This window comes from Halichoeres trimaculatus, unplaced genomic scaffold, assembly GCF_033239565.1.
Source record: "Halichoeres trimaculatus isolate MK-OKI-2021-1 unplaced genomic scaffold, fHalTri1.1 fHalTri1_scaffold_13, whole genome shotgun sequence".
NCBI classification, from domain to species: Eukaryota; Metazoa; Chordata; class Actinopteri; order Labriformes; family Labridae; genus Halichoeres; species Halichoeres trimaculatus.
This window is the reverse complement of record NW_027437191.1, coordinates 28,617,836-28,642,134: the sequence shown is the minus strand read 5'-3', so window position 1 is coordinate 28,642,134 and position 24,299 is coordinate 28,617,836. Positions and strand designations below refer to the sequence as shown.

Here is a 24,299-nt window from a genome sequence, read left to right as displayed (position 1 = left end):
CTCATCAATTTAAGATCAGAGACAACAAGCCATCAGAGGAGCTGGGTTTCATGACTCTTATTTAATTTATATTGATACATTTATATTCATATTGCAGGTATAAATTATCATTAAGCTTACTCTGCACCCTTTCCAAATAGATAATATTTTGAAATTTCACATTAAACAGTTTTAGTCTGTTACAGCAAACAAACTAAAAAAGACAGCTTGGGCTACTGACTTTCTCATGTTTACTGTAGTTGAACTTTAATAGTCTAAAACCAGCAAGTCTCTGGCAGATAACAGAATACATTAGTCATTGGCAGCGACATGAAAAACTTAAACTTCCCACCAGGGACACAGTCATGTTGTTATGCAGTAATTGCTCCGAACCAAAGGCTGTTTTGGAAATGCACCAAGAACCGTCCATCAAACCGTTCTAACTGTGCGACGGTGCAGAGCTGTCATTGGGCCAAACAAACCAGAGGGAAGAAACATCTCGATGTGACATGACTTTAAAACACCCTGGGAGGATAATTTCTCTCTAACTGGGGGAGGGGGAGTTAAAAAATGGCTCATGAGCAGAGAGAACAATATGAACGTAGAAAAAGATGATGTTTTTGGGGCAAAACAAAACCTCCAATAATTTAATAACTTTGTTTAACTTTTCATCACCAAAGCAATCAGATGTGATTTCTACCTGTCAGCCTGTGGAAAAATATGGTGGCTGGTAGGTGTCAATCGATTTGCAAAAGCTACAACAGAAAAATTGTGAAAGTAAGTAAATTATAGTTTTTTTTACCTTCAGCTATGATAAACATAGCTCTAATGCTATGTCTGGTCCATATTGACATGATAGCATCACGCAGTTGCTGCAAATTTGTCGGCTGAACATCCATGATGAGAATCTCCCGTTCCACCACATCCCAAAGGTGCTCTATTGGATTGAGATCTGGGGACTGTGGAGGACATTTGAGTACAGGGAACTCATTGTCATGTTGAAGAAACCAGTCTGAGATGATTCCAGCTTTATGACATGGAGCGTTATCCTGCTGGAAGTAGCCATCAGAAGATGGGTACACTGTGCTCATAAAGGGATGGACATGGTCAGCAACAATACTCAGGTAGGCTGTGGACTTTAAACCATGCTCAGCTGGTACTAAGGGGCCCAAAGTGAGCCAAGAAAATATCCCCCACACCATTACACCAGCAGCAGCAGCCTGAACCGTTGATACAAGGCAGGATGGATCCATGCTTTCATGTTGTTGAGGCCAAATTCTGACCCTACCATCTGAATGTGGAGCAGAAATCCAGACTCATCAGACCAGGCAACGTTTTTCCAATCTTCTATTGTCCAGTTTTGGTGTTGCTGTGTGAATTGTAGCCTCAGTTTCCTGTTCTTAGCTGACAGGAGGGTCACCCGGTGTGGTCTTCTGCTGCTGTAGCCCATCTGCCTCAAGGTTGGACGTGTTGTGTGTTCAGAGATGCTCTTCTGCAGACCTCGGTTGTAACCAGTGGTTATTTGAGTTACTGTTGCCTTTCTATCAGCTCCAACCAGTCTGTCCATTCTCCTCTGACCTCTGGCATCAACAAAGCATTTTGTCCCACAGAACTGCTGCTCACTGGATATTTTCTCTTTTTGGGACCATTCTCTGTAAACCCTAGAGATGGTTGTGGGTTAAAATCCCAGTAGATCAGCAGTTTCTGAAATACTCAGACCAACAACCATGCCACGTTCCAAGCCACTTAAATCACCTTTCTTCCCCATTCGGATGCTCGGTTTGAAATGCAGCAGATCGTCCTGACCATGTCTACATGGCTAAATGCATTGAGTTGCTGCCATGTGATTGGCTGATTAGAAATTTGTGTTAACGAGCATAGCTGACATTCAGAAAGATAATTATTTACTGACTTTCACAACTTTTCTGTGTCCGTTGGGGTAACCAACCTTTTTTAACTTCTGGTGTGTCTGTACTATCGTCATGTTGAAGTGTTTGCAAATTGTCTGACACCCACCAGCCACTGTAGAAAAACCATTCTGTGAGAGGAAATCTACTTTTAATGATATTCTCAGATTTATTTTTGAAATCTGAATAGAAAAAAAACCCAACAAATTAAACTCCCCCAACAGCCAGATTACTCTGCGTTTTCTATTCAAATCCAGACGCAGTCAGGGACTTTTCCTGCTGCTACAACCGGAAGGTTCTTCAAAGTTTAAGTGGTGCGCTATCCTTTATTATCCTGAGGTAGACATTCAAACCCACAGCAGCCCGGCTCAGGGGGGAGAACCATTCCAGATCCCAGAGGATTACACGGCACAAATGTCAGAGATAAAAGGATGGGAAAACACACATGAAGCAGCAACACTTGACATTTACCGTTGGCTGCGCTTGGTCTGCTGAATACACTGTTTCTTAAATCATCTGACCTTTAGGAGGAGCTGCTTGTGTTTTTTTTGTTTGACTTAGTTTTTTTTAAATGCAGTGACTGGCAGGTTTGACCCTTACAAAGTTTGATGATTACAGATCCACAAGATTTATTTCTTTGTGGAAAATGCTGCAGAACGACAGAAAAAGTGGGAGTCTGAGACGTCTCTTCTGGCGCTTTTTGTCTTTAACGACTGTCTTTGGGCCAATTATCAACCTCACATTATCACCCTGGAGACTTTTTCTCTCTGCAAAGTCATGGAAGTAAAATAAATATGATTTTATAAAAGTAGAGTTGAAGACATTAAAGTTTCCCCTCTCATTTTGGGAATTATAAGCTCTACAATTTCCTCCACAGACCCTGACAAATTGTCTTTTCACTCCCTGGCTTTTCTCTCACAAAGACTGAACTTTCTCTGAGATTACTGAAGATTTTTTTTTTTTTGCTGGTGAAATGGGACTGACTGCGCAGAGGAACAAAAGCTCCACTAAGGAAACAATGAAAGGTAGTGAAACTAACTTCCTCCTTCAAATAAAAATGTCTTAAACCCTGAAATTATGATGTTCAAAAAGGAGCATGAAAGAAAGAAGGAAGCATAAAGAAAGATATGATTCAAAACAAGAGGAACAATCGTGATACTGTTTAACTTTAAAATGCTAAACTGTTTTTAAGTCCCCTTTTTTTTCCCCGCAATGACCTATCCTCTAAAACTTTAGTTTACTGTATTTGAAGGATGGAAAAACTGGAGCAAACTTGAACAAAAACTTGAGTCACAGCATCTTATTACTCATTCATAACAGTGTTATGCGTGCAGTGCGTGAATACAAATCATGCCACCAACACACACTTATACACACCTTCTCCAGGGACTGGAGCTGTTGTTTCTGTCTCTCCTCCTGCGCCAGGCCCTGGCTCTGCAACGCCTCCCTCTCTTCCTCCAGCCTCAGCACTTTGTCCTTCAGCCGGCTCCGCTCGCTGTCCAGGTCCCTGATGGCGGCTTCCTGGGTCATCTGGGTGGCCTGCAGGCTGCTGATCTGACCTATGACGACATGGGAGAGCCAAGAAACGTGAGGGGAATGCTAACAGTAGAGCTGCATGCTCTCTCTGGATCAGGATGACATCACCAGATTGTTATGTGGGGGCTGCTCATGGCAGGTATTTTGGCTTCACTTTGGCACAATGGGTGGAGGTGTGTCATCCATCTTTATTTATAGTCAATAGATAAATCATGCCAGTTTTTGACACAGAAATCGTATGATTAAACTGAGCTGCATTCACATCTTTTACATATTTAAGAATTTTAAAAACAGGAAACAGTCCCACAGCTCTGTCAATCTCATCCATCCTCATTTCCATCTCTGCATCTACTCTTTTGTCTTTCATCTACCTTGTTTGGTAGTTAGCTGTGAAGTAAAATGTATTCATGTTTTTACATTCTGATTGATTGACATTCTCCTCAGCTGGCAGGTAGAGCTGTTTTTGGGCACAAAAACAAAAGTTAATGAATAAAACACCTGAGGCGTGGGCTGTTTTTTTGTGCTTTGGAACCAGGATAAAACTTGTAGGCCAATCTAAAACAAAATGGCCATATCTGTGCTTTCCAAGTTTTTATCCAGTAAACCAAGAAAGGGCAAGACTTTTTTGATGGTTTTGAGGATGTTTTGACTCTTTTGATCCATGTTTTTCAGGTTAACATCTCATGCCAACTGATATCTGTGCAAGTGTAACATCAAGCTCTTAGATATTATCAATTCAAGGTGGGATGTTTATGCTCCATCAAGTCTCAATGTGGTAAATGTGACTCATAATGATGGGGTGAAGTCACTTCCCCTTGGAGGTAGTAACAGAGACAGAAGGAAAGAAATGTAATCATGAGGAGCGCATGTATGAACATGTCTAAGTGTTTGTATGCTTAGCCTGTTAAGTGAAATCACACCAGAGATGTTATTGCAGATGTGCAGAAATACTCAAGTACAAATAGCGCTACAACTGAGCTACAACACTTTTTCAGAAATGTAGTATTTTCTTGCCAAGATGTAAATTTCTCTGTTTTTGAAAAACTATCTTCCTGTCCATTGGATGGGAGTGGACAGCTAAGTCTAGACCTGAGCTTCTGGTCATGGCAAAGTTTCTATTTCTCCAAAATAAAGGTCAATGCACTCTCCGGGTGCTTTTTGACCAGAAGGTCCAGGAACTTTTAGTTTGGTTAAACATTCCCAGGAACTACATGGTACCTGTTGCCCATTATTTATCTGCATTTCTACCACTTAATCCCAGGTAGATTCTGTAAATTAGGTCAGTGACGCATGAATGGAGACAAATAAAATAAAGGTAGTTGCAACACACTCCCACACCAGCAGAGGGCAGTAAGACAGTGACAAAGGCCATAGAAGGCAAACAGGCTGAAATAAAAACACTGCAGGTAAGGATGGGGACCAAATTAGGTACTTTTATAGATGCCGACCGAATTCTGTCAAAAGTACCGGGTATCAATTTACGTAAAATCAAAAGGTACCATGTTTAGGTATCTAAATGCATCTTTGTGACTATGAGGGGTGGAAGAGTAGGAGATTTTCCATGTTGAACATGAACACAGCATTAAAAGGTTATATATTGAAGAATAAATACGAAAAAAGTACAGAAAATTGGTATTGTTAAGTACCAATACCAATTGCCAGGTACTGGGCATTGGTACCAACCCTAACTACAGGTCCTCTACCAATCAGAAACACTTGCAGGCATCGTCCCCAAAGGTTCAGGGACAGCTGGAAAGTACTACCACCCAGACAGGGCTGTTTTCAGGGGTAAATTTATTACATCAGAACTAAATTTAGACCCTTGTTCTGATGGTCAAAAAGTAGTGGAGGAAGGTCCCTGTGGTTCAAAAACACATATTGTTGCACACCAGTACCTAGAGATAGACAGATGTGGATTTTTTGGGGCCGATACCAATACTGACTATTAGTTGGCAAGAAGACCGATAACCGATATCTGAAGCCAATATTCATTTGTAGTGAAAGTGAAAATAATGGCGTAAAACTTTTGATTGATGCAAACTCCAACACTTAACTGCATTTAAATGCCCTCAAGCATGTGTTTGTCAAACAGCTCCCAGGCTCAGCAGCATGTTTTGTAAAGTTAAATAAAAACTTAAAAAAAAATTTAGTTTAAGTTTTTTATACTAAATACATTTTTACAAAATGTTCAATGTAACTGCAATAAAACTGGACAGACTTGAGTTTGTGCTGCCTTTTACACACATGTTATACAGTTAATTTTCTGTTTGGTTTTACAAGTCTGACTTGAAAGGTTTTGACCATCGAGGGCTTCCATGGGTAGACAGAGAGAAATTCTGTGCTGAATGTCTGCAGTTTCAAACATTTTTTATCAGTTTTAAGAGGCAGAAAAACATATTCAAAACATATGAAAACATAGTGACGTATAAAAAACCATAGTTACTGCAGACAGCAGCGCGGCTGCAGAGCCTATACAACACAGTTTAGAATTGGTTTCATATCAGTCGTCAGATAAAAAAAAAGGCCGATGCCGATATGCCCCAAAATGTCAAATATTGGCTCCGATAATCAGCCCAGCCGACAATTGGTCGATCCCTAGTGGTACCTCAACTGTATTGTGCTCTGCTTGTTCTTGGGTGTTTTTTTTTATTTTACTATGGGTGCTGATTGGTTAAAAAAGTAAGGTTGTTTCCCAGGCTTTAATGCATGGTATCATGTACTTACATTACTCTAGTGATCACATTAGCGTTGATGTTAAAAAATAATAACAGAGTTGTAATAAACTGATACCTCTCTTCACTAATATTGATATCCAACATTCCCACACCAACCTATCAAATAAAACGGTTTAAAAAAAAACCTCAGGGGATATGATGTGGACTACTCGGTACATGTGTAACAGTTGCATTTAAATTGCATTGACTGCATTGCATTTAAATTGTCTTGTTTGGAGGAAAGTGATAAAACATTCACATTTGTCCCAAGTATCCCAGTGGAGCTAATGGGCCGAGCACATTTCTACACTCAGTTTCTGCTTTTGCTGAGACAGTAATGTTTCTGCGATGTTGTTCCACAAAGTACCGACGGAGAGACTTCACCAGATATTAAATCAGATCTAACATGTAGCGCTCAGCTGGAGCACACAAACACACCATAGACTGGGAATAATTGATGTGAGAAGGGTTTCCTCTGCCCTTCAGGGACTGGGAATAGCATTAGCTCAGATATACAGCGTTAAGCCAGCAGAGCGTTCAGACCATGATGCCTCAGACAAGATGAGACGGGCTGTTAGTAGATACGCTTGATATGTTTGCATGACAAGCTCATGAGGTGTTCTGTAGGTTGTGTGGAAACAGGTATTCAATAACATTACAAACCACAGATCCATGTCAGACAGAAAAGATGACTTCAGAGCTCTTACTCGCTTTGAGGAGTATTTCAGTTGCCTGCTGTTGAACTCGATCTCTGGCTGCCTCCAGTTCACACTCTGCTTCCTTCTGACGGATCTCCACGATTTCAGAGTTCTGGGTCACTTCGTCCAGCTGCTTGGTTAATTCCTGAAGAGGAGTCAAAACAGCAGAAGAAAGAAGAGGAAGGAAGAGAAAACTGTGTAAACATCAAGTAGCAGCCAAAAAACTGTATGAAGAAAGCAAAGCAACAAAATCAGACCAGTCTCTCCACTTTGAAAGATGCACTCACACCTGAGATTCTTGGTAATACGACCTACCATGACTTGAGTGACCTTTTTACACAGACTTTATCCAGCTTAATATACCTTACTTAGACGTCATCATGAATTTCAGCCTTGGATTTAAGAGCCAAGCCATGGATGTGGTCTCAGTGACATCACCAATTTGTTTCTACAGAGAGGCTCTGAAGATTATGGATGGTGGTTGCAATATTGAAAATAATAATTCAACATAATCTACAGTCAACACCAGATGCCAAATTAAAGCTTATCTTCCTCGCAAACAGTTACATTACTAAAGTCAACTCAATCACATCCCCAAACATGCAAATCTACACAAATTTCTTTGCCCCAATACCTTTAAAACAGATCAGTTAGTCAGTAAACAAATGAAAAAAAATCTACTCAGATCAAAACCAGTAAAGAGTCAGGCTATAAAAATGTTTAATTTTGCCTGATAGATAAATATCTGACATCTGAGTTAATGAAGATTTCTCTGCTTATGTGGCGAGCCCCTAGTGGACACTTAAAGAACTGAATTTTTTTCTGCATCCCACAAATTAAGGCCCTGTTTACATGACAACATTTCATCAGAAAAGCTAAAACGCAGTGAAAAAAATCTGCATTAACACGGAAACGCTGAGGGACTGGAAACAGTGTAGTTAGCATGCCAGGCCTGCAGGTGGTGCTATAACTGTCTTGTCCAGAAACAGCTTTTGGGAGATCTCCACCGGAGTAGAGTTGAGCCAATCATCTGGTGTATTGGGGAAAGTGGAGCAACAGATGCAGATTTTGTTGAAAGACAGTCAGCAGATTGAGCAGATTGAGCAGCAAAAGCACAACATGGTAGTTCACAGCAATCGTAACGACGGTACTGTCGCCCTGTTGTATGCGTGAAGCGTAAAGTACAGTGTGACGCCGGCGTTTCCACTGACAACGCCGGCTTACTGTTTACACAGCAACGGTGTCGGCAGCATTTCAAAACTCCCATTCTGGAGGCCGTTTTCAAAAGTTTGCATTCGAGGGTGCTGAAGTGCCGTTTCTATGTGAACATGAGGCTAAAACTCAAAACTTTTGCGTTTCAACCTAAAACCGTTGTTGTGTAAACAGCCCCTTACAGACATCAAAATGCATGTAAACAGGCAAGTTGGTAGAGACCAAAATCAGAGCTAATATATATATATATATATATATATATATATTATATATATATATATATATATATATATATATATATATATATATATATATGGTTTTACTTATTATCTCAAAGCACATTCTCAAATGTTTATGTGACTTTAAAATCCATCATTACGCTTAATCTGTTGGTTTTCTTAAAGGGACAGTGCACATTAACTAATATGTATCCCGGTAAAGATGCTAGAGTTAGCAAGGTTGGACAAAAAAAAAAAGAAGAGTTCATTAAGTATTTAAACTTTCTTGTTGGTCATGATTTCTTTTACAAACTTTTGCTATTTTTGTTTGTAGATTTGTTTCTATGACACATCTGTTGTTGGAAAATTGGTTTGTAATTGGGTTTAAAAGTCATGGTGATTGACTTGGCTTCCTTAAAAGATAATATGTACATGAGGTATGTGTTGATAGCAAGGGGCAACATCCAGTTTAGGAAAACGAAGCCTCCGCAGAAGAGCTAAAAGTTCCTGTTTATAGAGAGTCTGCAGAAGACTGCAAAAGACTGGAAACTACTTTCACACCAAGCCAAAAAAATCCCAGACTTGTATGGCATTAAAAACATATTAATGGCCTTGTTCAAAAAACGACTTGGGTCTGAAACACCAATTTTGTTATCGGCACACTGTACTTTACCTTGTTTGAATTTTTTTAAACTCTGCAGTTTAGAAGATAAGATTGTCTGATTGTCCAATCAGAGACACAGCTCAGCTCAGCTCACATGACTGATGGGCACCCTATAGCTGTTAAAAAGGAAGCACAAAGCCAGCATCATATCCAATATGGCTGCACCCGCCAATTGGCTTCATTTCACTGTCAGGAGCAGATGGGTGACATCACAGAGACTACTTCCATACTTTAATATAGAGTCTATGGTTGATATGTTTGAATTGTATTATACCTGAATGTGCTGGACCAGTATGAGACACAGAGGACCAATAAAGTCAGTTTGATAGACGTTTAATTCCACCATGACTAACTCATCCAGCTGACAGGGAGTATATTGGTGGCATATAACTAATACTAGGAACAAGAATAGGTGCTGACTGCTGCTCAATTAACAAGAACTAGACTTAAGGGAGGGATTTTACAAACACACACACACGCACGCACACGCACCCACACACACAGTGGAGTCGCAGTGTGATTTAGCACTCTGTAAGAATTCATGAGAGGCAATTTCACATCTTTCAATCCCATCAAACAGCCTGCCTCAAACTTAATTACTGCTGCTGCGGCTAAGACAAAGAAACCTCACTATGATAATAACCACCAAGGAGTCACACACAAATTAGACGTGAAGGGTGTGTGTTATATGGAGTGTGTATGTGTGTATGTGTGTGTTTGCTGATTTCTCTGATGAGCCCTCAGCAGGGAGCAACACTTTGTGATCTCTGTGCTAAGTTAAGAAACTCATAAAGAGTGTCTGTGTGTGCTTCTTTTTTTTTCAAGTGCATTCTTATACAGATTATTTTTCTCCATTAGGTGAGGCACAGGAATCAGGTGGAAGAGTGTGAAGTCAGCCAAACTTTTAAAAGTTTAACATTTGGGAAAAATCATCAACCTCTTTAGAGAAAAAAATAACATTTGAGGAAAACATGACTATTCATACATGAAGATTTCTTTAGATGTTGAAGATCTCATCAGGAGCAAAAGGACCAGTTTGAAAAGTAAGGAACTTTTTGGGATCGCTTTGGAAAGAAATGAACATTTCAAAAGTTTAGGCCTCTTTGGAAAGTGAGGATACATTATGAAACTGAACATTTTTGTTGAGTAGGGTCCATGTTGAGAATGACGAATGCTTGTGAGGTGGGCCCTGTTTCCAAAAGTGCAAACCTGAACAAGTAATGAAGGTTTAGGTGGTTGGTGAGGATAATTTGGATCATTTTGGAAAGTGAAGACCTCTCCTGATTTAAAGTTATATTTTGGGCTTTTTCTGCCTTTTATTGAGGGACAAGACAGGCTGGCTCCTAAACCCAGGCTGTAGGCTCGAGGACCAGCCTCAATGAGGTGCGCAACTCCTAGTGTAGCATTGGTTTGTACTCAGAAGTCACAATTTACAAGCTCTAAGTAGGAAATTTCAACTGGAACGCCCCCTGAAGTTGAAATTTCAGAGTGGGAAGTCAGGGGATCCACACCAACCCTGAGTTTACAACCAAAGATGGCTGTCCTGGGTGTAAACAGTAAATAAGCTCCTGTTATATTCTGTTTATTTTAGATTTTCTGACCAGATTTGGTTGCTATAAATCAGCCTTACACATAGTATTTGATGTTTATATACTGAAATACTGCTGTTATGGCAAGTTTTTCCAACTTGGCAACTGGAACGTTTTTTTTTACTTAGAGATGACATCATTCCCACACCCCACTTCCCAGTCCCAATGTAAATATAACACAGCATAAGCCACATGGGTGCTCCAAGAAAATACCATTAAATGGACTTTAAAAATGAGGACTATTGTGGAAAGAGAGTACCATCTCTAGAAGTGAAGAACGTTTTAAAAGGTGTTCATCATTTTGTTAGCGTGGTAGCTTTGTGAAGTAATGACTATCTGGGTGAGTCAATTCCTCTTTTGAAAGTGAATATTGTTATGAAGACTTTTTGGATAAATGAGGATCTGTTTGAAAGGAGATACTTTAGAAAGGTGGTACTCCAGTCCCCTCTTCTGTAGTAATGGGTCTTGAGGTTATTTGAGGTGAGTTTCTCTTAAAGTGAAGACCTCTTTCGAGAGTGAAGACTATTTGAACAAGTGGGGTCCTCTCTGGAAAGTAAAAACATATTAAGATGTTGAGAAACAACTCAGAAGAACAACCTCTCAGAAAAGTGAGGCCCATAATTAAACCACCTGTAGCATAGTGATGACCTCTTTGAATACTGACGACAGTTTGAAAAAGTTAAAATCTCAATGGAAGGCAAGTACACTGCGACAACCAACTTTCATCATTTGGATTAGGAGGACGAGTAACTACTAGCAAAATTTATCCTTTTTTTTTAGAAGGATAATCTGTCGTTATTGTGTTTCTGCTCATTAATTTGAAAGAACATATTTAAAAGTGCTCGTAAATTGATACTTTCTTATTGCTAAGAGAATCAGGTATTCCTGATTGTTCTTTAATGAAAAAGAAACTATGACACATACAGCTTTGGAATAATAAATATCATTTTTAGGGCTGTCAAGATTAAAGCATTTATCAGATGAATCCCATCATCATAATTAATCTGATTAAAAATTTTAACTCAAACAACTCGTCTGCTGTGCTGAATGACTCAAAATCCCTGAAGTGTCTCTGACAACGCATTTTGGGCAGTTTGTCCAAGTAGATTTGATGACTAAAAATAAATTAAGAACAGTCGACCAACATGAAGTATTATGCAGTCTGCAGGAAGGAGTTTTCTTTTCTGCTTCAGGGCTTCAGCAAGTCTGCTATGGAGGAACTGACACATTGCAAAGTGGATTGCAACAAACTGTAGAAGTCTCCATCAAGAAGCACAAAGTTTTTTTTGTTTTTTTAACATGAACTGTTAAAGGTGTTTAATTAACACGTTAAGGTGGCCACCCTAGGAGCTGTCAGCTCCTTAACTTGTGTTGATAAGTATGAAAAAAAAAGCTGTTTTGTTTGGAATGGTGGTTGCAAAAATGGAGACAGGGGAAGTGTGTTCAATAAGATTTGGGGCCCTTTGCTCCTCTTTCTTTGTGGCAAAGAATAATGTTATGTGTCTTAGTTGCACCATCTTTCTGTGAGTATGTGTCTTTGTTTTCTTCCTCAATTTTTTATTTATTTATTTTTTTCCCCAATAAGAACTGCTTAAGTTAAAATTTCAATGTGATTTAATGTGTTGTTAGTGCTTTCCTTGTTGCTTTTTTTTTCTTTCCCTTTTAGGTGGGAGCAGGGGGATAGGCTCCTTCTTTTTTTGTTTTACCATTTTTTTTTGCTTCGTTTGTATTTTCTGTCTAGAAAAAACATTTAATATATTTCAATTAACACATTAAGGGCAAAAATATTTCCTCCTTTTTCGGGTCTGTTTGCTCATGCAAAATGAAACATGATTAATATCAACAGCAACTCTGTGATAAATAGATATCAAATATTTAAATTGTTTGACTGCACTACTCAAAACACAATTGTTGTCAATTGTAGTATTTCGATTAATCATGATTAATCACAGAATGGACATGTGATTAATGATGATTAATTTTTTTAATGACTTGACATCACTACTCAAAACAAAATTGTATTCAATAGTAGTATTTTGATAAGTAGATTGTATCTATAAACTTCAATAAGCCCAAGAAAAATTTGTGATTAATCATGATTAATTTTTTTAATAACTTGACAGCACTATTCATTTTAAAAAACCAACACAGTACCAGTTGTGGTGCTTTATAGATGTAATAATAATAATACTACTACTAATAATAATAATAATAATAATAATAATAACAATAAATATATGTGACTAGTAAAGTCACAGTGACAGCTGCAGTTGTTTCTAGTGTTTTAACTGAGCCTTTACCTTTAATTTACCCCTTACTGAATCTAAGACTAAAAAACTTCACTCTCATAAATCCTCACAGCTCCTCATCTGTCAGTCATCTTCCTGGACCTGTCTGAATCCTAAGTGACTGAAACCTGTGCATTAGATAATCCGCTGTGTTATTTCACTAAGAGCCTCCATAAAGCAGTCCAGATGGGCTTTACCTGAGACCCCAGTGTTCAGTCCAAACCCAGTGACAGCAGCAATATAACACAGCTACGGAGGAGTTTTTCACTCTGGGGATGATTTGTATTTTTCGGCGAGCACTTTCCTGCAGAAGCTCGAGAAGAGTCAACCATTAATTACGTCTGTCTGGGTTCCTCTGAGCGATCATTTGCTTGCATTTCTCTGGAGGCTTGCCTACTTAATCATAAGCTAAATTAGGAAGACAGAACACTGAAGGAGGAAGCCGGAGCATCCTGACACCGACTACGACCGTGTCGACTGGTGTCGAGCCGATATCTGATTCTCCTCCTTAGATTCTGATGTAGTGAGCTGATACAGTAATTACGCCTCTGGAGACTTTGCAACACTTTGATTTGGTGCAAAGTTTTTAATTTCACTGAGGAAATGTAGCATCTGAAAGTGTGTCTGTGTAGGAAGAGAAACAAAGCTGAACGAAATGTTTACCAGCTGTAGACAGGAGACACAACGTCACGTCAGATGTTTGTTCTTATGATCACACTAATGAAAAACCACAGTTGTTGTTGTGTGTACATGTTAAATTAAAATCTATTATCTCTCAAAGTGAACTCACAGCAGAAGTTCAGGGATTAAGGGATATGCTCACAGGCTTAGGCTGATATTAAGAGATTGTTATGATATTACTACAGCATCAGATTTCCGATGTGTACCGTGTGAAAGACTTTAGGAAACAGGTTTGAATTATTTCTGCTTATATCTGATGTTTCAATTATAAAATACAGCAGCGCCTCTGTCGTTGTCTCTATCTGGGTTACAGTTAATTGCTCTGATGGCGAATGGAGCTCTTAACTTCAGGCGCAGCATCCACGGCTGACCTTGATAGTAACACAGAGAAGGGGCGGACCCCTTTCTGTCTTCAGTGCAATCAGTGATAACTCCACACAAACTTCAGAGGATATCATAACAACAACACAGACCTAGTTAAACTGTTCCCCTGGAGCTCACTGTCAGCTCTATTTTTAATGGTGGTGATAAGAGGCTGCTCCAGAGACCTCACAGAACTCGGAAAGCCGGATTTCAAAAAACATCTACCCGGGAAGTCGGTGGTTGTGCTGGAGACAAAATGCACAAATTAGCCACTGACAGAGCAGTGGGGTGCGAGGAGATGCTGCCACAGTTAAATGGCTGATGAAAGTTAACTAAAAAGAAGCTGAATTGCATTAAAACAGATGGAGGTTTGAAACAAATGCCTTGTGAATGCCCTGATATAGTCTGATTATGTTTCATTTGCAAGGCGGTTGTGACTTGGGATGGGCTCAATTAGCCCACTAAACAGTTAAACATTGTTAGCCTCACTGCTCGGCAGCAGAATCACCAGAGGGTTACATGAATTATCAACAGATTTGTTACTGCAGACCAGAGATGCCGGTCATATGTGCCTAAGCTTTAATACAGGGCTTTATAGCTGCTCTCTGTGGCTACAGCCAGGATGCTAAACAAACACAGAGGACAGATGCTATCTTGTAGCATTGTTTGTTGGTATTTCGATTTGGAAAAAGGAAATAAAGTTTTATGCAGGAAGACCTCCTGTCTATTTTTCCAATTCTTGGTTTGCCATCAATTATTGTGTAATAACACATGTATAACCTCAACCTGTTCAACTACAATCATGACAACTTAAGCTAACAGGATATGTAAGCTAAATTGGTGTCTGATGAGTATATTACTGTTTTTATGACAATTCACAATGGGAAAAATTAAATCTTATCAAGTGTTTTTGTCTTATTTTCAGTGGAAAAAATGTTTTTAGACTTCAGACCTCATTTTTGTCTTTAAATAACCTAAAACAAGACTTTTTTCTGAACTGATTGGTTGAATGTGGCTCGTATAAAATATAACAAGACAACTTTTTTTACTTAAAATAAGACAAAAACATTTGATAAGATTTTAGTTTTTTTGCAGTGCAGTCAAAAACAAACAACAAACAAACAAACAAAGGTGGAGAGGTTGGTTCAAGGTTTCTTTCTCTCACTTTCAGATGATCTGAGCCTGGCAAAAACCAACCTACCACTTGTGGCTCTTTGGCTACACTGCATTGAGAGCTACCCATAGATTGGACCCACCTTCAGAGGCCATATTGGTATTGATGCCTAAAGAGCCTAGAGAGCCTAAAGAGGCAGCCTTTCAGCCTTGTCAGAGCCCCAGATGTAACAACGACCCAAAATTTAATTAAAAAATGTAATAAACAACCCCAAAATGTAACGATACTGACCCCAAAACGTAATTACCTTCTGCCCCAAAAGGAACGACTAGTTACAATTTGGGTCTTATCATATTTCCGGTTGTTGCATTTAGGGTTAGTACAGGCTCTAACAAGCCTCTTCAATAACAGCTACAAGATGCCAGACCTACACGTTATGTGAGCAACACTGCAAAAAAAATTGCAACCTTATCAGTGATTTTGTCTTAATTTAATTAAAAATGTCTTTTTAGACTTGATATGATCCACATTCACCTTCAAATGATTCAAAATGAGGTCTGAATTGCTAACAAGGAAAAAAAATCTGCAAATGCAACAAGCGAAGGAGATACTTGGATTAAGAAATTATTCTAGCTTCAAGTAAATTTTGGAGCAAATTTTTCTTGTTCCATTGGCAGTTTTTTTTACTTGTAACAAGCAATTCAGACCTTTTTTTGTCTTGTGGTTCATATGTAACTTGAAAGACATTTTTTTGGAATGATAAGTTAAATGTTTCTGTTTCTTGCAGTGTGCACCTCTGATTGGCCAAATGCGTGATCTCAATATCTTCTAAAGTGCCGTGTTAGAAAAAATATTCACGATCATTATGTGTCTGGATAAAAAAAATTACAATTTAAAGACACAAGCCGTGCTTTGAACCAGGCTGTAAGTGTGATGTTTAAGTGGACCCTAAAGCAGACACTCCATGAACAGCTGCTTTCAGCACGTCCACATAAACTGAAAGTCATTGTCCCTCCCTTCAAGAGTCAGGATGGGAAAATATCTGCAATATGGAGATATATATATTTTTTTATCATGAAAAGAGCAAAAAAATCAAATAATCATGCATTATACAACAGTTAATTCACCGTAAAATGCCCAGGATAAAGATCATTAGCTGTCTGATTAAAAACCTCCCAGATGGTCTACATCTGCTAATACATTTGTCTATTATTGTAACCAGTACAAGTTTGTGGACCCATCGATGTAGATTTCAGTTGGCTTAAAAGTGGTTTAAAAAACAGTTAAAAAAGAAAATCTCACAAGCTTTAGTGTTTCCTTCCAGTGACAGTTTTTCAGTGGCCTTGGTGGAAAAGTGTAGAAGTTAAGTGTCTGAATGTCAGAAATGGGTCCTCCAGCTAATTGAACATCCAATCTTTGTGATTAAATCTCTGAAGTGTCCTCACCGGATAATTCATAGGAGATGTTAAATATATTTTTTTACTTTATCCCATTACCCATTTCATTTTACATACCCATTTCATCATCTTTTACTGAGGACAAATTTTGTGGGCTGTTCATAAAAACTGTATCAGAATATGGCACATCATAGGCTCCCTGTAAATTTCAGGATGTTCTGGCTCTGTTTCACCATCCCTGTCCTGTAGGCTCGTCATTATCTCCACACAGCTCAAACGTGTCTGAACCTGTGGCTGTGTGGGTCTGAACTGACCTTGATGTCTCTCTCCGCACCGTTGAGTGCACCCTGGAGCTTGTGAGACTTTTCCCTGTTGTCCCGCGCCTCCTCTGTCACCCTGGCCAGCTCGGCCCGCAGTTTTCCGAGGGTTTTCTGCAGGGCCGCCTCCTGAGTCTGGAACTCCCGCCTCAGGTCGGCTTCGGTGCGTTTCCAGGCTAACAAGTTGTCTGCGGTCAACTGCTGGGTTCTCTTCATGGCTTCCAGCTCGCGCTCATAAAAGGCCTGAGCCTGGACATGGATAGATGAGAGAGTGAACTACCAGCTCAACCCAAACAAGTTAAAAGAGGTTTAAAAGTTAAGAACAACTCTCAACTTCTTTCCTCTACCTTGCTGAGTTTGGCTTCATACTCCTCCACCAGCCTCTTCTTGTCCTGTTTGAGCTCCTCCACCCGCTCCGACAGAGAATCCACCTGTAACACATCAACACAATACACACTTTAAACCCCAAAATTCAAATTACTCAATTAGATTAAGCTATGAAAACTTATAATTTGTTAGTAAGTTAAATTTACTCAAATGTCTGAGTTTTTAGTGTTAAAATTGGTGATTTCTGGGTAAATTTAACTTTTGTTACTGTTTAAGTATGCAAAACTTAAAATCATTAGTTCCTGAAACTGTGGTTTGTAACCGTGAGTGAGGAGGAAATGCAGTTGATATGAGACCCTGCTGAACTTTTAGACGTGCAGCAGTGGCACAGGTTCTCTGTGCTCCACATGACATGGACAGTTTGTCAGTGCATCACAGCATGGACCAGCTGTCTGTGCTTCTTGTGGCATCGATCAGCTGTCTGTGCTCAACGTGGCGTGGACTGACTGTGTCAAAAAATAAATAAATATATGTTTTTACATTTTCAAAATTGGCCTAAATAGCATGATAATCCAGTCAAAAATTGTACCTATTATTATATTAACCATTAGGCACACTGCAAAAGTCAGTAGGTAAAAGATCCTGTGCCATGGAGCACAGACCACCAGTCAGTGCTGTGGGGCTCAGACAACCTGTGCCCCCTGAAGAACGGTATTTCAATGTACAGCAGGGTCTTATATCTACTGCCTTCCCTCCTCCTCACTCATGGTTACCAAAGTTATTAAATTAGAGCTGATTTTGGTTGTGACAGGGTTTGTAACCATGAGTGAGGAGGGAACACTGTGAATATAAGAGCCATCTGTACTTTGAAATGTCATTTAATTCAGTTGTTCTGATCTGCTTCAATTTTTTTATTATTACATTTACTTAATTCATAAGTCAAATTTATTGATATCAAATCTTTCAGTTTTAAGTAAGGTCAAATTATTTTGTTATAAAGTGATATGTTTTTTTTTTATATTTAATATTTCAATTTGTTACAAATAAGCATAGGTTTGTTTGATTAAAGACATTCAGTAGAATGGTTTTTCATGACAATTGTAACTACTTACAATGTCGAGTTAAATTAACTTATTTTATAATGTAGTTTTCTTAAAGTAACCGGTTTACAAGCATTTTTCAAGTAAACTCAATTTATCCAAACTTTTCCTAGAGGAAGGCTCATAGGTTAAATCTGGAGGAATAATTTGGTGTAAAGGGATGAGACCGTTTAAAAACGTGTGAAGTGTCTTCATTGTGTTGAAATAGCTGTGAGAGTAAATATAGAACAGGTTGACCTGCTGTGATCTGGAGTTAATTTAAGGTTAATAACAAAATAATCACTGCTGTCCCACTTTATCTGTCCCTCCCTGTGGTGATTGAGTTTGTTGTCGTGGCTTTCAGGGGCTGCTCCACTTCTGTGTTACCTCAGCTTTATGCAGCTGTCCCAGTTTCTCCTGGTCTTTACTGTAGTTTGCGTTCTGGCTCTGATGACTGCGGAGGAGCTCCTGGATCTCCTGCCTGTGCTGGGCCTTCAGCTCCTCCAGAGCAACCTTCTTCTCCTGCTCAAACTGGTTCTGGGCCGAGCTGAACGTGCGCAGCTTCTCCTCGAAGGACCGCCGCATCTCCTCCACCTCCCTGGACATGGACACCACCCGCTGCGTGTGCTGTCAGAGGAGACAGGGATGAAAGGCTGAGCTAACGGGAGGATTGATCTATGGGTTTGTAGGCGTCTCACACACATGGGCAAACTGTTTAAAAAAGGCCCCAGCCAGCTGGTGGTGTACTCGCTCGGGGGAATTTGACCTTCTGGCTGCCAACCTGGCTGCTCTAAATCAGCCCTGAAAACCAGCAAACACAGAAAGCCACTTTCAGAGGAGTACGTCTGTCTAAATATAAAAGGGAAAACATCACGTGTGTCAGAGCTGCAACATTTCTCTTTGCTTTGCTCTGAAGGCTGCACATTACTTTAGTAACTACATTAAAGTGTGCTCATTGAAACAGAACAACAGAAAATAACAGCTTCTTTTTGCATTTATAAATAGCATGCTCAGATCTGACCCCTTGGAAGCAGCCCGGATGCTCTAATCCTATGAAGCCTCAGCCCATCAGCTACCCACAGATTAAGTGGTGTAAATTGTTATATTCACTGTAGCTAAGGCTGGGCAGGTAAAAGAAAAAAGGTAAAACACAGCCTTGTGATGGTGAACTTGTCCCTTTAAGAGTCAATTTAGGAGACCTAATTTATTATATTGCACTGAGAAACAGGACCAAAATATTAAGTTCCTGCAGAAGTTTAAAGAGGGGGTAGTAAGAGGGGATAGTCTGTTTTTTTTTAAAGAAAACAGCAAAAAACAAAAACATTGATATAAAGTAACAATGCTTGATGTTTGCACTCAACATGTGCAGATTTTCAAACTTCTTCATACTCATATGCTGTAGGGATAAACCGATTATCAGCCTGGCCAATTATCGGCGCCAATATTTAGCATTTTGAAGCATATTGGCATCTGCATTTTTTTCTATCCGGTGGGCGATATGAAATTACATTTCAGACTGTGTTATTTTGGCTCCAACAGCCGCACCTCTCTGTCTGAAGTCATCACTCTCTAGCATTGCCCCTCTCACAGTACCATCTGATTGTTGACACGCAGAGTTGTTTTTTGGAAAACTTGACTTACCGTAAAAAACTTTTGGGAGCTATTTTTTTATAAATTTTTAAGTTTTCATTTACCTTTATAGGACAGCTGCTGAGTTTGGGAGCTGATGATTAAAAATTTTGACTGCAAAGGAATATCAGCCCCAAATATCGGTTATTGGCCTCCTTGACTACAAATAATCGGTAACAGTATCAGCCCTGAAAAAAACACATTTGTCTACCTCTAATATGTATTAGAAATACCTGATTTGGTCTGTAATCTGCTCAAAATGAGCTATTTTGAAAATAGCACTTGATCATAACGAGACTAGCTGCTATTTAATGTGGTTGCATAAGAACCTCCTAATTGGTTCGTGACACATTAAAAGGGTGGGCCTTAAACACCAAGGCCAATCAGAAGGGAGGGGGTTTATGGAGTGGGGAGCCATAAATATACAGTATTTTATAGGGGTGGTAGAAAAAATGGATGCATCAAAGTATCTGTATTTTTTTGTTTAACAATTTTGAATTTTTTTTTTTGCTGTTCAAAAATCTTTTTTTTTATTTGAAACCTTCATTTTTGTCTTTTTTTTTTAAACTGGGTTGAAAAAAAGTTGCAAGTAGAGTCTGTCGACATCATCATCCAACTTTTTACATTGTCTGGTGTTAAAAAAAAAACTGCAAATTCCAAATTTGGAAATACCATAGAATTCCAATTTTAAATCCAACTGGGAGAAAAGTGTATCATCCAAGCCCTAGCTTTGAAATGAAACATTTCAGACTAAAGCTAAAACAAGCATTTCCTAAAACACCAATTTAAGAAAAAAAAAAAAGATTTAATAGGGGAAGCTGCTACATGGGTAATACAGGGACAGTATGAAGCTGAAAAAAGCACAATACCCCTTCTATAAAGTTCTGAAATATTTGTGAGTTTCCATTAACAGGTGTTTCCATTCAGTTGGCTTAGCATATGCTTGTCCCATTTTTACAGACTCTTTGCATATAAAAAACCTATTTTGTCTTTGCCTGTTTACTGTTACTTGTTTCTACCATTCTACATTTTTCTATAGTTTTACACACTGCATATTACCCTTGTAGCTAACATCCATTTAGGCCAGGTTTTCATACACAGAATCATCCCTTTCATCTAATTTGGCAGCAGACTAAAATTGGCATTTCATATCCTAAACTGTCAGATAATTACACAATTAGCGACCCACACGAACCGCTGGATGCATTTTGCACCTGAACACAAGCTCACAGCATTCCCCTGAATATTGGATTTTGTGAAGTCTCAGACTCACTGGAGCTGGGGTCAGGGGAAGCTGAGAGCGAGCGGTCTCTGAGACGTGGATGGCTGTCAGGTAAAGGTGTGATTGACAGCTTCGGCTATTCAGTGCTCGCATTGAGGCCAGCGACATCCATCATCGGCACCGAAGTGTCATAACGACAGGAGTGCTAACACACCTATGCATGTGCTTCAGCGCGGCTGTGTGTTACTTTCTCTCTGGTGTCACTCCAAATCATCCATCCAGACTTTTTTAAATACATTCTCCAAAGCTGAGCTGCCCATCCTCGAGTCTCTGTGCACAAATCTATAAATGTCATACATCCATCTCTGCGTCTGTCAGCTGTTCTATTGATCTGCAGCACTGCTCACTGTATTCTAGTCACACACACATCAGAAAAGGTCAAAGAAACAGGCTGATTCATATTCTGTAAGTGTTTTCAAAGCATGTTGAATAACAGCGTGGAGGTTATTATTGCCACGATGGGACTGGTACTCTCCTGACACAGACTACAGGGAAACAAGCTGCGTTCAATTACACCATACTCTATTTTTAGACACTGATTAATACACTTTATCTAAAAACAATTCTTTACCCACCAACCTAATGGAGACAAAAGGCACATTCACCCTCTTCTCATTTTTTAAGAGCAAGGAACTAAACTACCGAGTTAAAAGAGGACAGCTCTGAACAAGTCAAAAGTGCGGACAAACACACAGCTTGGTGCTGACAGACATGAAAGCCTCTCCAGCCTCACAACAGGGGACAGAAACAAGCATTATTTCTGATTACCTGCAGCTGTGACTGCAGCTTCATGCCGGGCACAGCTGGTTTTCACACAAACACACCGTCACACAACACATCAATCGTCTGTCTACCTGAGCCTCGGTGCAGAGCTGCATGTCCTCCACCCTCTGGCGGTAACTCTCGAATTCAGCCAGCGCCTGTCTCTTCATCCTCTCGTGGAGCTCCATGGACTCCTCCAGAGACTGGATCCGCCGCTTTAGGTCCATCTCATCGCTGATCTTACTCTTGTACTGGATGGAGGAGAACAGGAGGGACTCAGAGTTATGGTTTGGAATCATACTGGTACAACTGGTATGATTAAATGATATGAAGGCCTGATTTTGTCAATTGAAATAAAGTGAAGGAAAAATAACAAAATTAATCACTTGAGGCTCTTCCATGAACTTCCTTTTTGCATTGATTTTGGCGACAAAGTTGTAAATCTAATATCTTATCCTGGCAGCAGAGATTTCACTGCTTAAGCTAGGAATGATATTTTGTTGAGTAAAAGAATGAAAAGTAATCACACCAGTTGGTGCCAGAACTACACGAGTTAAACAAATAAGTAATATTTTTATCACTGCAGGTTCAGTGCTGATCAAATGTGGGGTCTAGGCTGCAGCACTGACTAATGGCTACAGCTTTAGTGCTATACCACTCTACTACCCAGATGTAAACAAGCACAGATGGCATTTTGTGGAGCAGCATGGTTTGTCTGTATTTTGATCTTGGAAAAGTAGTTAAAGCTTTATGTACGCTATATCTGGTTAAACTGGCTTATAACAACTCAGTGTTATCAGTACAGGCTTGAGGAAGTGAACCTGCAAGGTGAACCAAAGGCTAGCTCTGCTAGCGTTAGCCTCATTCAGCAAACCGGCAAACGCTGTTTAACCACCATAAATAGCCATGTTAATAAAAAATACTCAATCTTAAGTGCTTTCCTCAGTGCCACTAGATAGCGCCACTTTCAAAGGTAAATTAAACTATTTATTTATTTATTTATTTATTTATTCGCTTATTTTATCACTGCAGGCTTAACGTGCCAGTCATATGTGATCTCTAGGCTGTAGTGCTGGCTAGCTAATGCTTTAATAACTGGATGTAAACAAGCTAAGGTGGCAGATTGTATTTTGTATCACTGTATCTATTTTTTTAGTTTTTTTTTGGACTATTAAATGTATACAAAGTTAAATGTACACTGTATCTGGCTGAACTGCCTTATAACCATTAACTGGAACTATGTGGAACTGGCCCAGGCATCAGGAAATAAACCTGCAAAGACTATGCAAGGACCAAGGGCTCGTGATGTTAGCTCCTCAAGTGTTAGCATCACTCTGCAACTCAGTGAAAAGCAATGTTAAATTCATAATGTTTAATCCTTAATGCTTTCCTAGCATCACTAGTTAGTGCCAGAATTACAAGCGGGTTAAACAAATTAGAAATGGTGACATAAGCTTCAAGTGCCAGTCAGTTATCATGTCTAGGTTGTAGTGTTGGCTAATGGCCACAGCTTTGGTGATATGATGCTCTGCTAACTCAATAACAAACAAAGATAGCAGTTAGCGTTTTGTAGCCTGGTGTCTGTAATTTGATTAAGCAAATTGGATACAGTTTTATTTAGGCCACATCTGGTTTTACTGCCTGCAAACACTCAATTGGAGCAACCAAGTGTAACCAGTACAAGCGATGTGACACTTGCCTTGAAGGAGGCCTGAAGGCTTGGGGTGCTAGCTCTGCAAGTGTAAGCCTCACTCTGCAAACCAATTACCAAACCAAGACACTGTTTACTAATATGTTTAACACAGTTAACTGATCAGGAAACAGAGAAACAGAGGGAGTGGGGGGATGACATGTGGGAAAAGAGCCTCAGGCTGGATCATCTGTTTCACTAGAGACAAACCAGGGCTGCCCAGTACATCAGCGCACGACTTACCCACAGGGCCTGACTTAACCCTGTAAATGAACATGTTTAATGCATTATGTTCACTCCTGACTGCCTCATTAGTGTTTTCTTGCATTTTAACCTGCCATTGATTATGAACTTACATCAAAACCATCCATAGAACATCAAGCATTATGGCACTGATACAAACAGCTCTATTTCTTCATAATGTTTTATTTTTGTTGGTCATGTGAGACTAAAACTCACAAGAACTTAAAGTTTCCTCCTAATTCCTGATTTAACTGGAGCATTTTAGCACTCTGCAACAAACAGGAATGAATAGATTTGGGATTTGAAACGTCTCTTTGCAGAAAGCAAACAGAAATCACAGATGGAATTAGAATTTCAGAACTGATTTCAGCTTCAATTAAAACTCCAATTTTGCACCGATTGGCTGACAGGCTTTGCAGAAAAGTTATCCCTGATTTGTCTCATTCTGAAACCCAAATAAAGAGAGTGGAGGATGAAAATGAAGCAGATTTATCACATTCAGTTTCACATATTTTCCATTCAGAGCACAGCAGTCAACCTTCCCTGCAGGCAGAGGTTGTGCAGAAGTGTAGCATGTAAACGCCTGAATGTATATGTTTAGCTGTGCAAG

General features: G+C 39.4%; 1 protein-coding gene across 2 annotated transcripts in view; it reads right to left on the bottom strand.

Annotated features, from left to right (window-relative positions):
• fam184ab (family with sequence similarity 184 member Ab) overlaps window positions 1-24,299 on the bottom strand; it is a 233,802-nt gene that overhangs the window by 116,731 nt on the left and 92,772 nt on the right. For both annotated transcript variants that reach the window (XM_074685172.1, XM_074685173.1), the window contains exons 3-8: window positions 21,849-22,007; window positions 18,471-18,710; window positions 17,025-17,108; window positions 16,675-16,926; window positions 6,844-6,979; window positions 3,264-3,445 (exon numbers count right to left, since the gene is read on the bottom strand). In XM_074685172.1, coding sequence (XP_074541273.1) covers window positions 3,264-3,445; window positions 6,844-6,979; window positions 16,675-16,926; window positions 17,025-17,108; window positions 18,471-18,710; window positions 21,849-22,007 — 1,053 coding nt within the window. The remainder of the gene's footprint in view (window positions 1-3,263; window positions 3,446-6,843; window positions 6,980-16,674; window positions 16,927-17,024; window positions 17,109-18,470; window positions 18,711-21,848; window positions 22,008-24,299) is intronic.